Genomic DNA, 16,953 nt, shown 5'->3' with positions numbered 1-16,953 from the left:
TATTAATAATGTGATTACGCCCTCGAAGTTCAGTACCGACTTATACACCTACGTAAAACATAAAACGTATTAATTACAATAAGTACTGGGGCTTGGGAACAAAACAGTGAAATGTTAATGGGCTGAAGTTACCACCACACCTGCGGTTTCACGGAGTCGACTGCTAGCGATTCTGTTAGAGAGGGTAAATGAGGTTGTCTATAGCGCCCTCTCGCGACCCACCGGCGCACTAAATGACAAAGAGAGGCACGGCAACATTTACAGAGAAAATGCCCTTAGGGCAGCAAGTTGTCCGGCCCTCCACCCTTTGTTTTCTTACCCAGCCCTCCGTGCCGCGACCGGGCTCGCAGACTTACTAAACCTTCATAAATTCATAATTTTCGTAATATAAAAGGTTATAACTTGGCTCGGCTTTTCTGGTTGAATTGCTAAACCTTACCGTTTAATTTTATGAGTACACCGAAATTTATTATAAATTTAAAGAACGTCATATAAAGTGTATATCAGATTGAATATATACAACTTCATTAAACGGGCGCGTTGCGGAAGAGTAACGCGTGCGTTTCAAACTTTATTACAGCATTAAATGAATCTTCAGATCAGTGCGTTTAAGCATGTGTATCTAAAAGCGTTCTGTGCGTGTACACACTTAAGTGTACAATTTAATACACGAGGTTAAAAGGTTTCCCAGCAATGAACCGCCTCCAGACGGCGGCACGTATATCTCTGCACCGCAGGAATTTCTAAATCTTCATAAGATAATGGTTCGCTACGAAGGAAAAGGACCTCTCCGGCTTCGAACTTTGTTGAATTCCTGACTCGTAATTAATAAAATTACTTTTTGGGAGCTTTCTTCGACTTCAAAGAATTTAAACATAAAAGAAAAAAGTTAAGTAGGTAGATGAATTATTTTTGAATTATAAAGGGAATAATTTCAGATGTTTATATACTTAGGAGTTGTTCCAAAGAATTTTCTTTGTCTCCTTGCGGGTTCGTAACTCATGCTGTTGCAGAAACTCCGCGTCTTTGTAACGTAGGTAGGACCATTAACATAATATTGAGAGAAAAAAAAATACGAAAAATTTCAATATCATTCGTAGAAAAAATATCTCCTACAGAGAATTGAAACCAGCGCAGCCCTATCGACCACAAATGCAATGGAATCGCATTTAACGTGGACTGTCAAGAAAGTATTTACTTTCCAATCCAATTCTACTTGACTTATCCTATAAATTCTGTTTGAAATGCCTTTCTTTACCTTGTATTGTTTTACTGGAAGTTTTATCAGTATGGCTTTTTGATCTGGGATTGAATACAGTCAACATTTTGAGTTTGCGACATTATACGAAAATATAGCTGGTCAAGCAAATCTTGTCAGTAGAAAAAGGCGCGAAATTCAAATTTTCTATGGGACGATATCCCTTCGCGCCTACATTTTTTAATTTGCCGCCTTTTTGTAAGTAAGTAAGTAAGTAATCATTTATTGTCAGATTGTGCATGTCAGTATACAGATAATAATGTTTATTAAAGACCCGATAATGACATTAGATAATATGTAGTTCAGGTTTGTCACGCGGTTAACGCAACCCTCAGCCCTCTTAACGCCATCATCGTACATAATAATTTAATACGCGGCAGCTCAAAATTAATTATATGAAAATTAAATTTAAGATAAAAATTCAAACGGCGTTTATACCGACATTACTTTCCATTTTTGATTGTATCTAAATTCAGTTAATTTGTTTTAAGGCTTCCGTAGCCAAAATAGCAAAAACGACGAGACCGTCTGGTTGAAATATAGAAAATAGGTGTATTTTGAGAGGTAAGTTTAGAAGTTAAAATTAAAATATATATATTTTTTAAAGCAGAACTTTATACATGTAAATAACAAAGTAAAAAAAAACCGTAAATATTAACGTGTAACATAATATATCACTAATTTTTGAACCGGGCGTATAAAAAAAAATATATATAGCAATAAATACTTTCAAATAATTTTTTTTCACATGATCGGTTGACCCATTAATGAGTTTTTTCCAAGAAACTTCTCTTGTTATTAAAAACATCCTAAGTCCTATAAAACAAGACCAAGTGCGGGTAGTTCGAAAAACTCGCGCAGCTAGAAGATGTTGATGTCAACTTTAGCCAGTCTTCTCCGAGACCACGGGGACAACGCCGTCCTCGAAACGTCGGAAGTAAATTTAAAAATTATTTTACGCGATTAAGTCCCGTCGTTGTAAATAATAATTTGATAAGGTTTTCATCTTATTTTGATACGACGTTGCGAGACGAGCTCGCACTTATTGCTTATTGGTGGGCGTGAAATGCCTAATGACACGACTAAAAGTCGTATGAAAAGAAGATGAAAGCCGTATGGTATTTTAAAAACAAAAACTGCCTCTATGTCCAAATGAAACTGGCCATAGTAGGTACTTCGATGGTAGGTCGGCTTATCTGCAGCAATATGGTACAATCGCAATGACTGCCCGCATGTGTCGCGTCGGTCGCACGCAAAGTGCAAGCCCGGAATATAGCGGATACGCGCTACAGCACGACTTGTGTACCTTGTAGCCGTACGGGGGGCCTAGCCAAAATGACAATCGTTCGCAGAGAAACGAAACGCTATGTCTCTATCGCGCTAATATGAATTTCGTTTCGTTTTCTGCAAATTACTGTCATCTTGGCTAGGCCCCCAGGACAGACTCCCTATCCCTAGACTGTCCCACTGCTGGGCAAACCCCTTCCTTTCTATAACTACTGCGCTACTGTCCGCGCGCCAATTCCGTGCATTCGGAGGTCGAGGAAGTGGGAGGGTGCGCGCCGCGCCCGTACGTACAAAATGACACCAGTCACCATCACTGTCATGACGCCCAACATTCCTAACATTCCTCAGCCGTGCACGGAATTTGCGCGCGGACAGTACTACCGTTTATGTTTTCGTTGTCATCATTTTGTTCATTTCCAATGTGATTACCGAAGTTGATTTTTCTTTAACAAAACTAATATTTTGTATTTTTGTATAACACATTCATTTTATTTCGTTATGAGAGATTGTTTAAATTATAATCCTTTAAATAGGGTTTTTGACTGTATTTAAAATAAATTCTTTTACACTATACATTAAATAAAGCACCAGAAGATTAATAGAGAAACGTAGACAGCAGTTAATTTTAGACACAATTTGTATTTTAAAACCCGCATAAAACAATAAAGAGTACGTAATTTGATTATGACGTCACATGCAAGTGTTTCATATAAATTCCATAGCAGCAAAATCGTTTTGACAGTTCGAAAAAAGAAACTGATTTGACTAGTAGTCAAATACCCTATAGTAACGTCATATTATTCAACGCATAGCAACAACTAGAATATAACTAGATGTAATATTGATGCAAAAAAACGATGTATATTTTATTAAACTGGAATTTTTAAACACACGGAATTAATGTAAACAAACTACAGTCACTGTCAAAGTGACACTTGCAAGTCAGGGGTTCTCAAAGTAAGGGCTCACAGAACTTAAAAATAAATGTAGGTAAGAAATGAATCAATTCAAAAACTATTTATTAATGACACATTATTACATATTTGTAATATTCACGATGGACAAAATGGGGAAATAGAAAAAAAATCCTCAACAACTAAAAGCAGTAAGAGTAGTAATCTGGGTAGGTACAATAAAAAAAAACATGTAGCTATAAAGCATGGGGAAGAGATTTTCCTACTATTATTTTGTAAAATAATGTTTAGCGGCTCGCAACTGTCGCCCGGGTGAATCTCTATAGTGATACCAGTGCAATAAATAAACTACCCGATAAAAGCAGCTTTTTAATGCTCATTAATATACCAAAATGTTTTATGCAAAAAAATTGTTTCCTTTAACACAATCATTATTTCTGTAGTAGAATATAAAAAGATTTCTAATAAATATAGAAAATATGGACAGTTATATGCTGCAATTTTTTTTTGTCACCCGCCACACCCTTGTTTACTTTTTTTTTCTTTTTTTTTTCTTTTTTTTTTCTTTTTTATGTGATTTAATTTTTTTCTTTTTCACTGTTATTACTGTTTCTACTAATTACTAATTCAGTGTGTTAAAAAATTCCAGTTTATGTGAGATTGATTAGGCGCTAATTGTGACCTATCCCGTCCTGCTGTTATTAAGTAGAACTATGCCACCACTACCAGTATGTAGTAGTTTACTACACAGAGCCACATAAAGCTTCAATTGACGAGGGTAGACGAGCTTTTGAATTAGACAGTGACTTTAATGATTGCTCATGCATTAACCCCACGCTTGGATTTTACTGGCGAATTGGAATGAAAGTATTTAAGGTTCTTGCATATTAGTATAATTCAATCATATATATCATTATATCAACCATAAGCTCACAATTTTGTTATATCCTAATTTAGCAATGAATGAAGTCTGTTCAGTCATATGATAAAAACCTTCGACTATTGTATTTTGCAACTTTAAGTATTATTTATATTTTGGATACTTCTCTAGTAGACTCCGCCGAGGCTTCATCGGAAGTCGTTAAAAAATATCAACCCCATTTTCACCCCCACACAAATTGAATTTCAAAAAAGTTCTTGCTTAGCGAAACAACATTTGAATATTATATCCTTCGAATTTCTATGGTTTAGGCTGTGCGTTGTCTGTCATTGTCTTAGTTTGTTTATAAGTGAACAGAATTAATTTTTAGTATAAGGTGGCCAGTTATTAAAGAGTGGTCAGTAATGATGTACCCTATTTAGATAATATACCTGTTTAATATTTACTTACAAAAATGTTTCAAATATAGTAAATGCGGTAATCTTTACAGGTATTAAGTTTAACCTAATAAAACATAATTAATAAATATTTTTGGGGACAATCTTACACAGAGATCGACCTAGCAAAGCTAAGCAAAGCTTACTACGTAGGTGAAGATATACGTACTTAATAAATACATATGTAGATAACACCATAACTCAGGAACATTAATATTAGTGATGAACACACAAATTTTGCCCTTACCAGGATTCGAACCCCGGACCTCCTGCTTCGTATATAGGCAGGGCCACTACCGACTAGGCTAGGAGACCGTTAAATAATACCTACTAGATCTGTATGTTAAGTTTCCTGTGCTAATACTTAATACATATAGAATACTAGTATTAAGATATTTAACAATGCATCATTCAATGCACAGCACAAAATCACCGGCGGCAAAAGCTTTTAGCTAAATAAATGGATCAATTTGCCGCGCCATCGCTATTCGGCCGTATTATTTTCAATTGACACGAGCAGCCATAATAATGCCGAAGTTTACGTACATATTGTACACAGTACATTATCTTTGTACTGTACCCGTACTACGAGTCACTGACAGTGTCAAAACTGACATATACTCTAACGTCTACGTAATTTACTTTCTATACATCTCGCTTACACTAATATGTCAGTACGAGCGAGATGCATAGAAAGTAAGTAACGTTCAAGCTAGCGTTGATGTCAGTGCCAAACTGATGGTAGCCGTACTGGTACCTTTTGTCGAAAGACAATTATGTAAGTTCTCCGGAATCAGTAATGTTTCGGCCAAGATGCACGGGCGAGTAATTTGTTAATCAGATAAAATTGTCATCAAAGTTCGAATCGGCCTCGGTCAAGCAAAATCATTCTGCAATATTCTGTATTTAGACAGGAGGTAAAAGTTTTCTCCAATATGTTCGGAAATGTTCGCCTTATTGTATCAAAACTAGTATGGGAAGATCTTTATTATGTCAAAATCAGCTAAAATAAAAATAAACATTTCTGTACAGTTTCAAAGACGGGAAGTTATTACTGTATTGTTTTTTACCTTTTAAAGACATGTTTAGACTAAGAAATCAATGTAAGTATACAGCTAATTTATAACGTGTAAAAAAGGATGACGCAAGGCGTTTTTGGACAAAATTAACTTTTTTTTTAAACTTAAAAAGCTTAAAAAGCCTCAGCGCGATGCGTTCAGAAACTTAAGTACCGATATTCTCGAATTCTCCAATAATCAATATTAAATGCTAAAAACCGGCCAAGTGCGAGTCGGACTCGCGTTCCAAGGGTTCCGTACATTACACAATTTAAACAATGTATATTTTATGTGAAACGTGAGTGAAATGTCTTGAAAAAACCCGTAGGGGTCGGATCAAAAACTAAGTAATTAAGTCCGACTCACGCTTGACTGCAATTTCTAATAGGTTTTCCTGTAATCTATAGATAAAGATCTATTTTGTGTATTTTTTTCAAAATTTTAGACGCAGTAGTTTCGGAGATAAGGGGGGGGGAATGGTCATTTTTTGCCTATTTTCTTATATAACTTCTAAATTGTTTATCCTAAAATTATAAAAGATATATATTTGAGATTCTCACAATGAGCTCTTTAATTTGATATATAACACGATATAGTTTGAAATTTTTTATTTTTTAATATTCTCATTTACCCCCCAAAAGTGGCCCACATGTTTAAACTTAATTTGTTTACGTTACATGTCCGTCTTTAGGTCACAAACTTACATATGTGTACCAAATTTCAACTTAATTGGTCCACTAGTTTCGGAGAAAATAGGCTGTGACAGACGGACAGACAGACAGAGACAGACAGACGCACGAGTGATCCTATAAGGGTTCCGTTTTTTCCTTTTGAGGTTTTACCTTATTTCATCGCATGTTTGGAGAAAAGCACTGTATATGCCTCGGCAGGAATAGCAATTCGTGGATTCGTCTTCTTTAACAAAATCGAAACTCACCCACGAATTGCGCTTTTCCGGCCTCTGCAATAATGTACAAATAAAATGTAATGCATTGTGTAATTATGTAAATCAAAATGGTCAACAAGGTACAGTCAGCTGCAGAGAAAAGATACCCCACGTCCATACCAATTTACAGAACTTTGTATGCAGGGGGGGGGTGCCTTTTCTCTGCAGCTGACTGTACCTTAATGCAATGAAAATGAGAGACATTGCTAGTGTAAACCCGTTCGCGAAGTATGTAAGTGTTGCTTAACTTCAAACTCGGATTAATCCATTCGACCCTCTTAGGAAATATCTACCCTATTACGTTTTCTTAATACCAAAATCACAAAATTTGGCAGTTGGATTTATCTGACTTATAAGAAGGCGAAAGCAAACATGAAATGTTTAAAGAGAAATTGCATAATTATTACTGTTTTTAAATAGGTATTTAATGCCTTAATACTTTGTAATATGAAAAAACCTATTTAATTAGCTCTTCGCCATTATAGTTAATATTTAAGAAGGTTGCATTATTTGGTAAATTTATTGATTATTATAATTTAACCGTGACAGCAATTTTACTAAATAATCAATCAATCAACCGGATTCCGCCCTAACTCGTATTTATGACTAACTTCCGAAGCAGACTACATATTGTCAATTATAGCAAGCATGTTTTCTAGAAGTAAAAGGCAATATATTCTTACAAAATTCATAGGTTTCAGTATATTTTAACGTCAAGCACCCATGACATTACAAAAAAATACCTGTCGCAGACACCATTAATCATATTTATTTTTTACTTAACGTACCAATAAATCCGGATATGATGTTTTACTTATGTGAAATATACTTAATACAGGTTTTCATATTATAACAAATTAACATGCTGGATCCTTCCATTGAACGTTTCTAATTTCTAATTTGTAAAATAAAAAAATGAGTAAGCTAAAAATTATACAAACCTAATTGAATAAAACCTAAAACCTAAGTATAATACGAATACCCCGTTTTTGAAAAACAATAACCTCGGAACATTGCGCAGAAACCTTTATACGGAAGAGACTCAATGAAGTTGCACGCAGAAGTATTTCCATGCAATAACGCTGCCACTTTAAGCAGAAAAAGACAGTAAGTATGTATGAAGGTTATGGTACATAGAGCCTTTTACAGACACGGGTACGAGGCTTCGTCTCGCCTCGCCGAAGATTCTTGCCGAGCGGGCGGAGATATTGCGTACTTACCGGCCTTGCCTCTAATAACACCACCGGTATCGTTTGTGTAAGGAAAAATACGAAATGAAATGGAAACTAGCCACCGCCTTATGGTTTCCAATCTCGGTTTACAATTTGCCTGTGGCGTATTGTTTTTTTAATTTTGATCTGGAGCGCTTTTGATTTTGTTTAATTAGAATTTTAGATAACGGCTAGTGTTTTTCCTTATGGTTACGATCATACGATTGACCATTTCTTACGATTTCATTAATAATGGTACTTTCACTGCACTAGGGTTCCAAGTAAAGCTGTGTGCGTAAGTGTAGTGTAGTTAGTACGGAGTGCTGTATCGATAAGACCTACGGAAAAATACTGATTGTTTTTAACGAAAAACACTTTCTTTTAAATAACCCTGTACTAGATTTATGCCAAAATTGAGATAGTACGCTTCTATATTTTCGCTATGTCAACTATAAGGCACTTTGTTCTGCGCCTATACATTTTTTAACATAACTTTCACTATTTAATAGATCTGCCCTACAAAGCCAAATAGCGCTATTTCATAGGAAAATTTTAGTTAAAGAACTTTAGTTTCTATAGCTGATAATTCCATTTTCAAAATAATTTGCTATTGAGATAGCGCTATTTGGCTTACGAGGGCAATAGTTATCGTAGTTACATTGCTTTACCATCAGGCCTTTACAATATAATATAAGCGTAAAACTGTAATATTACTTGCTATAGTACAGTATTTCATAAATTTCACTTATATTAAATCTGTTTTCATTATACCTCAGACGTGTATATGTAGTGCTCGTTTTGGAAGTAAATCGCACTTTTCGCAATGTAGAGGAAGCCATTTTGTTGACGTCATTAGACGGGAGATATGCGTCTGTGCCACTATCTCCCGGAAGGTATTCAGCAGAATTCGAAAATTAATCTAAAATTTCAATTTTAGTAATCAAAAGTGAGTAATAAATGTAAGTAAACACCACAGCCAGGAATATTTACTTATATCGTTTGCCCTAAGGTAATGTTTTTACTTTGTTATATTTTTTGTTTTTAAATAATGTTATTACTTAACCAATAATTACAATAAAGATATTGAGCTTCAATAGTTTAAGAATAAACCATAAGTCGAATATATGACTTTTTAAAGTTTGGTGGAAGTGAACTGCGGGAACTTAGTCGTGTGTTCTGGTCATGATGTTCAATTCGTGGGATTAGTTGACTCCCATGAGAATCGAGGGTTCCTGAACTATAAGAAGGAATAACGAAGGAATAAATAATTTAACCAAAAGGCGCGGAATAATTGCCATCATTAATTAGTGTTATCGTTACCTGTCTAATTAACGGATGCGTATTATCGGCCCCGAGCTCACGTGGACAAGCATCCGCCGTTACATTGATCGGCGGCCAGACCATGCATTAAAGCGGCGCAAATATCATCGCTCGGGTATATTAATCACGTTAGTATGGGTAATCAGAGGATGAGCTCGAAATCGAAATGCAGTCAAAATATTTATTTATTAGCATCCGTTTCGCTTCACATGTACATTTTATTGTGTCTTTGTCAAGCAAAGCAACATTCGAGTTAAATGAATAAATAAAGTAACTTTTCGAAATCATTAAACATATTAATAAGGCCATTGCGCTATAATAAGGACCAACCTATATGTGGAAATCCAACATTTGTATTGTAAGTACAAACTTGCAAGGTGCATTGGGGTAACTACGACAATAAGGTAATGTCGAAACTAGATGGAAGATACTCTGGCAACACTTGCCGAGACGCCACTTTATCTGCCTTCCCACTTCTAAGGGTCTACCGCGAAAAACGAAAATCGAAATTTCGTTATGTGCCTCTCTATCACTCTTCCATGCACATAACGAATTTTCGTGGAAGGCCACTGTCCCGGGGCGTCGCTAGTCATGGAAGCACTTATGCTGAGAACAAATTTCTGACACTTCTTCACTGGTCGAGGGCGCGCCGTGTACACACCACCCACCCGCACCAGCCCCCTCACAAGCAGCAGCCCTCGACCAGTGAAGACGTGTCGTTGCTCCGTGAAGACGATCCTCGTAAATTGGATCGAAACATATCGAGCTATTCGACTTAATACGTGAGTGACCCGTTTTAAAATAATTTAATATCTCAGGAACCAGTTAGGTTATATCATCACTGTAATTTTAAAAGAACATTCCAATTTATCCCACGGCGGGGGAAATTCGTATGTATGTACTTACTTTCGAAATAATCCCAAATTAACTTAGCATAACTCGTAAGGAATATTTCATAGATTGTGACTTTTGTCTTCAAGCACGAACATACTCCCCACTCTCCCAAAAACATATATCGAAAATACCCCAAAGCACCTTGCATTGTTTGTCGAATAGCGAACAGTGTATAATTGCTCCCATTTATGGTTTCATTCAATTAGCTGCATGTTTACAGTCGATGTACTAAATGCACGAGCGCGCCAACATGACGAGTGCGTTGTACATTTGTTAGTTGCCATGCGGAAGCTGGTCGTAATAATTCCATGTTCAGTCTCTCGGAAGAGAGTAGCCCGTTTAATGATCGTGACAATGAGGGAAAATATGGCGGATGAAGTTACAAATAATTAAGTAACCAAACACTAGTTATCTACTCGTTGGTTAATCTTAATTTGCTCTTGAACATTTATAAACTGTGATCGGAATAGTCAGAGTACCTATAAATACCTAAACTTAGTAGAACAAAGTCATAAAGTATAGACTGCCTTGCGATAACATTTTTTTCCGGGACTATAGTTCCGGAAACCTACTAAGTAAATAATAAAAGACTTATCCCTTAAAAGGATAAATTCGCCTTTGTACTGCCTATTTCTGTGCCATATTTGTGTTCTGTGTTTTGTACAATAAAGAGTTTATACATACATACATACATAATATGTAGCTATCCATCACAGAAGGGTAATTATGCTTCATGTGCAAAACCTTTCCATCAGAAGTTTCAACAGATATTGCGATAGAAAGGATATTGCACATCAATTATAAGGACCCTTCTCTGATGGAAAGCCACATATTGTTATAACCTCCTAAGACCCACCATAGAAAGTTTTTCAATTTTTAATTTGAACCTTGTGCTATAACTTATAGCCTATAAGTAAATTGGAACGAATTTCGTTTGTTTTACAACGCAGTGAAAAAAAAGAAATGCTATTTGATTTGATTCACGGTCTATATCCCGGTCAATATAAGTCTAGTGAAACTAACCGTGAATCATTCTAAACTAATTGATTCATAAAAGGTTACTAGATTGCAATGAATATGTACATTTAGACTCACGAGGATAAATACGGTAAAAACAATGCATTCCTCGTTTTCTTTCAATACAATCAAAAGGCGTAAAATACTAAAGACAAACAAATTTTTTTTCAACTTTGTATACTGCTCAAAAGAAGCGATACAATACTCAATAACTGTAAATCTCTGAAGTAACACAAAAAGCCATACGAAAAAAAAATAAGGGCCATGGCCACTAAGCATTTTGAACGTTACGTGAAAAACAACGTGAAAACAGGGTGTTTGGTGCCTCGTTTGCCAAAAAGAATGGTTGTTTTATTTTACGCCTATTGATTGTATTGGACAAATACGACGAACGCATTATTCATTTACCGTATGTATAACGATACCAATTACTTAGCACGTTTCCGGGACTTTAGTCCCGGTAAAAAATATATATCGCAAGGCAGTCTCCACTTTATGACTTTTCTACCAAGTTTAGGTATTTATACTCTGCCTATTCCGATCACCGTTTATAAATCAGAAAATACGCGCAAAATCAAAATTGAAGACTTATGCTGTTTAATGATATGTTATAACTTTGGAACCAAAATTTTTCAAGAAAATATTGATAACACTATTAGAGTTATATTAGAGTGTAGATTAGGCTAAGTCTGAGAGTAGATTTTGTGATTTTTTTTTTTTTAAATAAACAGTTTAATTTGTTTTTTTCACTGTTACTTTTTTAGGGTTCCGTACCCAAAGGGTAAAAACGGGACCCTATTACTAAGACTCCACTGTCCGTCTGTCCGTCTGTATATCTGTCTGTCACCAGGCTGAATTTCATGAACCGTGATAGCTAGAGAGTTACAATTTTCACAGATGGTGTATTTCTGTTGCCGCTATAACAACAAATACTAAAAAGTACGGAACCCTCGGTGGGCGAGTCCGACTCGCACTTGTCCGGTTTTTTTAAAGATGTTTTATAAACAATACCATGAAGATGGTAGTTTTAAAATTGTGGTACCTATATGAAAAGAAATAGAAACTGAATATACATCAAACTCAAAGATAGTCAACATTTATTGTAATTAAAGCTCAAAGCAAGCTTGGATACCGCATATTTTATGAAAGGCGCGTGCAATATCTGAGCCGCAATAACAAGAATCTTTATAATAATGTTACCTCCTCGTTACATGGAAAGTACTCCCCTCGTGTCAGGAAATATGTAACACGGACCGAGTTTATGCCATCTAAGGATATTTTAAACAACGTGCTCTGTAGGTGCTATGCCCTATGCCATTATGTTTCTACATTTTAGGCCTGACAAGGTAGTACCTAATATTGTCTTCGGTTACCGCGATAGTTACTCATGAAATAAAACTATGAAAACGGATTATATCGCGTATATTGAATTTATAATACATCTCGACGTTTCGAACTCTTTACAGTGTTCGTGGTCAACGGGTGACTGAGGAAAAACTACAAAGTACAAAAATACCCACATACAAAAAATAATTAACCATCATAGACTATAAACTTTAAGGCTGGTTGTACATGCAAAATCAGTTTATAAGGCTAGTTATACAATACAACCATTTTCAAGTAAAGATATATACGCGGTAAAGCTACGCCGGCTCCAACCCCACACCTCGGACCCGGGAAAATTTAATTCCCTCCTAAACCCACTAAGGTGAGGTAAGGTAAGGTAAGTTCACTAAGGTAGTACCTACCTATTATGAAATACGATTCCGACACTAACAGGTTTCGAGAAAAAATTTATATCATCTCTTTGACACGAGTGAAGAATCTAGCCTGTATGGAATTATTTTAGTAAAATTTTCATCAAATATAAACTAAACTAATTTTGAATGCACGTGTCAGGCTAATATCAGTGCTTTCTGTTTGCGTTGAGATCTGCGATCTAATATTTTTGTTTCGACGGCAATTGAGCGCATTTCAGCATCACATCCGTATGGTAGCAAACTTTCACGTCCGCATCTGCTTCCGCTAAAGTCATTTCCGTTACAGCCAACCCTGACGCGTTCATTCATTCACACAAGTTCGTACACGGGGCAAAGGTGAGAGGGTGAGCGTAAGGAAAAGGATCCGTAAAAGGATCACGTCTCAACAAAACTTTAACTCGAATCAATGTGTCGTCTTCAAGCAAAAGGTACCACTTTGTCGCTTGCCATAAGGACGCTCTGGCAGGTTATTCGTATAAAGATACTAGCAAATTTGGCAAAAAAGTCCTTATGGTAAGCGACACCAATAATGTTTCTAGTTTTAATATACCTGTAATAAGAGTAAGAATCGTATTGCTTTGGTTTGCGACCAAATTCACCAAATATTAGGTTTTTTTCTTACGCATTTTTATAATAAACCTTTAAGATGCAAAAAGTCTAAGTAATGAAAGAGTCTAATACATATAAACTATGGCACTCATTATTTTTATAATACAGATCATAATGTATAGCCGGTAAAACAACTTTGTCAGTAGGAAAAGACGCGAAATAAAAAAATCTATGGGACGATTTACCCTTCGCGCATACATTTTTTTATATTTGCCGCTTTTTTTCTACTGACGGAAATAGCTTTACAGACTATATGTACTGAATCACAGAGTATCATTTAAATGAAAGCTTTTTCACATAAACTATATTGTATCGAAGTTAACTAAGTTGACGGAAAAAATTACGGGTAATAAGGTCAATCTGTTTTACCAGTCTTTACGAAATTAAACTCTGCGAACTAAACACAGCTCCTTGACTAGTACTAAAACTTCAATAGTACTAAAACACGGTTATATACCAATACTATCATTAAATTCCATTCTAACCGTCGCGTCGATTTTCCCCGAGCGTCTGCGTTTGTCCTCATCGGTACGAATACCTTTCGACAGACGACTTTCCATCATAATCCCAACTAAGCCTTTACCGATACCTTATCGACAACTTCGACCAATCAAATGTCACGTTTGCGCATGAAGTGTAAGGTCCAAATTGCAATGGACTGTCCTCCCAGTTTCAGAAAGGCTGTTATCACAGAATCACATGAAGCTTTGTTAAGGATTCCTGCTTTAGTGATAGCGATATACGAATGATGAGCATCATTATTGAGGATTTAGCGTACAAAATAGTAAAGATTTGAAACAAAATTTCACTAAACGATAATAATAAAACAAAGAGTCAAATATAGTATAAATTGCATTATATTTGGGAAAGATGGGATATGAACATGATGCTAACAGTAATATGTCGGGCTCTAGCAAAAAAACATTCACGATCTAAAATCGCTTATGAAATAAGGGATATTAACAAACCCTTTTTGCATTGTGCCAATGTACAGCGCATGAACAGGCATTTCATTTCAGCTTAGCTTGTTGACGTTTAATATACGTGAGGCTTATAGCCTCGAGAGGAATAAATTGAACGTAATTGAATGAAGCCCTATATAGTATTACCGATCTCGTATTTACTTGATTTATTTTTCAGATAAGTTATATCGGCCAACGAACGATATTTGTTTCTAAAAATGATTCATAATATCGATTAAATAAATTCTACAATTTAAATGGAAAAAACCACCTATAACATTATAAAGTATCCTGCGTGAGTTCATCAAGTAGTAGTTGTCATGACAGAAGGACGACGAGTGAAGGTTGCGTCGAGTTTACGTGTAAAGTTTTCCTCATAAGCTCACCGCAGGGCGCTCCCCTATCAATTGCCTTCCCCCTCGCCGCCCATCCGCCCCTCTCCGCAGGCTCCACTAATGATCCCACTTGTTGGGGGCTCAGCACGGACCTTCGACCGTGTCACTCGGTGAATAACAAATTCTAAGCTGATCCTAGCCCGTAGCGGCCGCTGAACAAATATTAAAGGCCATAAGATTGTCATGCATCACGCGGCTAGCTGAGCAGACCGCTCGCATTTTGCAATTCTTTTCCTTATACACATAAGCTAGCGACATACCTACATAGGTACATCTTTAATGCCAGAAATAAGTTACGAAGAGAGTACCTACAAATGTTTAGTTTGGAGTTAACTAATAAAACTAGTTGCGAATAAAGCACTAAGGAATGAGTAAGTGAGTATGGTAGAAATGACTTACTATCAAACTGCTGCGTGGCTTGAGCAAGAAGTGAAGCGAAGACTCTATCGGCGAGCGGCGGTGGCTGCGGAGGACGGTCATCGTCGCTGCTACTGTAGCGGTCGCCGCCCCACTCCAGCGAGCGTTGGCGGCGCACGCCCGCGCCCGGCGTGCTGCCCAAACCACCGGACAGACCGCTCAGCGAGCCGGCCTTGCTGCGCCGGCCGGCCCGCTCCATCCTAGTCGTGCTCATGCCATTTCGTCAAAGCATCTGTGGACAACAACATACAAATTATGTAGTTATACTCATGCAATGTATAGAGGCAAAATTAGCTATCAGCCCAATATTGTTATGATAATGATTATTTTTATGGCTAATTACGATTTTAGTAACTTTTACTATCGAACTAATTCCGAAATCACATAAAAAAACCATTCAAATGCAAGTCAAACTCTGGCACCTAGGTTTCCGTACAGAGTTACATATGTAGGGATTACATATTTAAATATATGTATAATATTTAAACTATAATTATATACACATAAATAGTTCGGCTCCCGATCCTCTAGCGAAAAGATAAACTGTAAACAAGATAAGAAACTTAACTTTGCCGTTGAAAACTGTGGTCTACAATTCCACATACATATACAACAACTGAACAAATGTTGGTCAGTTTGAGGAGTACAGCCTACAGCTTAATTTATTGCTCCTGTTACAGAAAACACCCGGTATATATATCAACGCGCGTCGCGCTTATTTTTTACCAGCTGCAAATAAGTATATAATCGCAAAGAAAGTAATTATTTTGTGATATACCTACCTCCTAGCGTTCTGAGAAAAATGGTCTTGACAGACGGATAGACATACGGACAACTGTTTTTTATAAAGAAAAGTATCTACTGTGTGTAATTGCATGAATTTTATAGTAATTTCAATTGTATTTTTTCTTATTTACTAATTATAAGATGCATTGTTTTGAAAAGATGTGCCCCGCCGAGTTTGTTGCCGGTTCCATATTGGGATAACCTCCTCCAATTGAGGGGGGATTTAAATCTTCACGGGGCAGAGGTGTAGGGTTAGAGCCGGCGTAGCTTTATTTGACGTTCATAAGCGCATTGTACTATGCCTACTAGAATAAAAAACTTTCTTTATCTTTAAACTTTCTTTACAATCTTCCAAAGTAATCCTGAACCCTTATCAGTTTTTGCTGACTAAACATTCAGATATCGATGTATATAGGGCATACATTTGTTTTTCGGTGAGCGTTGAAAATTATTGGCAAAACAATTTTAAATCGAAAACCATCCATTTTTCTTATCACGAAATAAATTGTTTTACAATCTTCTATTCCGTCTGTAAGAATACAAAAGTATATTGTTTGTTAACGGAAACGTTCGTTTAATAAATACCTTATCAGCCACGAAGGGCTGCGTAAGTCCTTGCTCAAAACAAAGAATCGACACGATATTTTATCGAAGCTGTAACGACGTCGTGAACGGAAAAGAACAACTGTAATAAAGAGCCTACAAGTTGTTTGGTTAGCGACCCAATATAAATAGGAAGTTGGCGAGCGTGCGTGGAGCCTAATCCAGTGGATCGCGGCGCGACGCTCGCTGCCCGCGGCCT

The 16,953-nt window shown here is 36.4% G+C and overlaps 1 protein-coding gene across 1 annotated transcript in view; it reads right to left on the bottom strand.

Moving 5' to 3' along the window:
* Positions 1-15,614, bottom strand: part of LOC134741799 (uncharacterized) — a 155,435-nt gene extending 139,821 nt beyond the window's left edge. The window contains exon 1 of the mRNA XM_063674696.1: positions 15,348-15,614. Within this exon, the coding sequence (XP_063530766.1) occupies positions 15,348-15,579 (232 nt within the window). The 5' untranslated portion in view covers positions 15,580-15,614. The remainder of the gene's footprint in view (positions 1-15,347) is intronic.
* Positions 15,615-16,953: the final 1,339 nt, after the last annotated feature.

Source organism: Cydia strobilella, chromosome 5, assembly GCF_947568885.1.
Source record: "Cydia strobilella chromosome 5, ilCydStro3.1, whole genome shotgun sequence".
NCBI classification, from domain to species: domain Eukaryota; kingdom Metazoa; phylum Arthropoda; class Insecta; order Lepidoptera; family Tortricidae; genus Cydia; species Cydia strobilella.
Note: the sequence above shows the minus strand (reverse complement) of the source record. Positions and strands in the feature narration are given on the sequence as shown.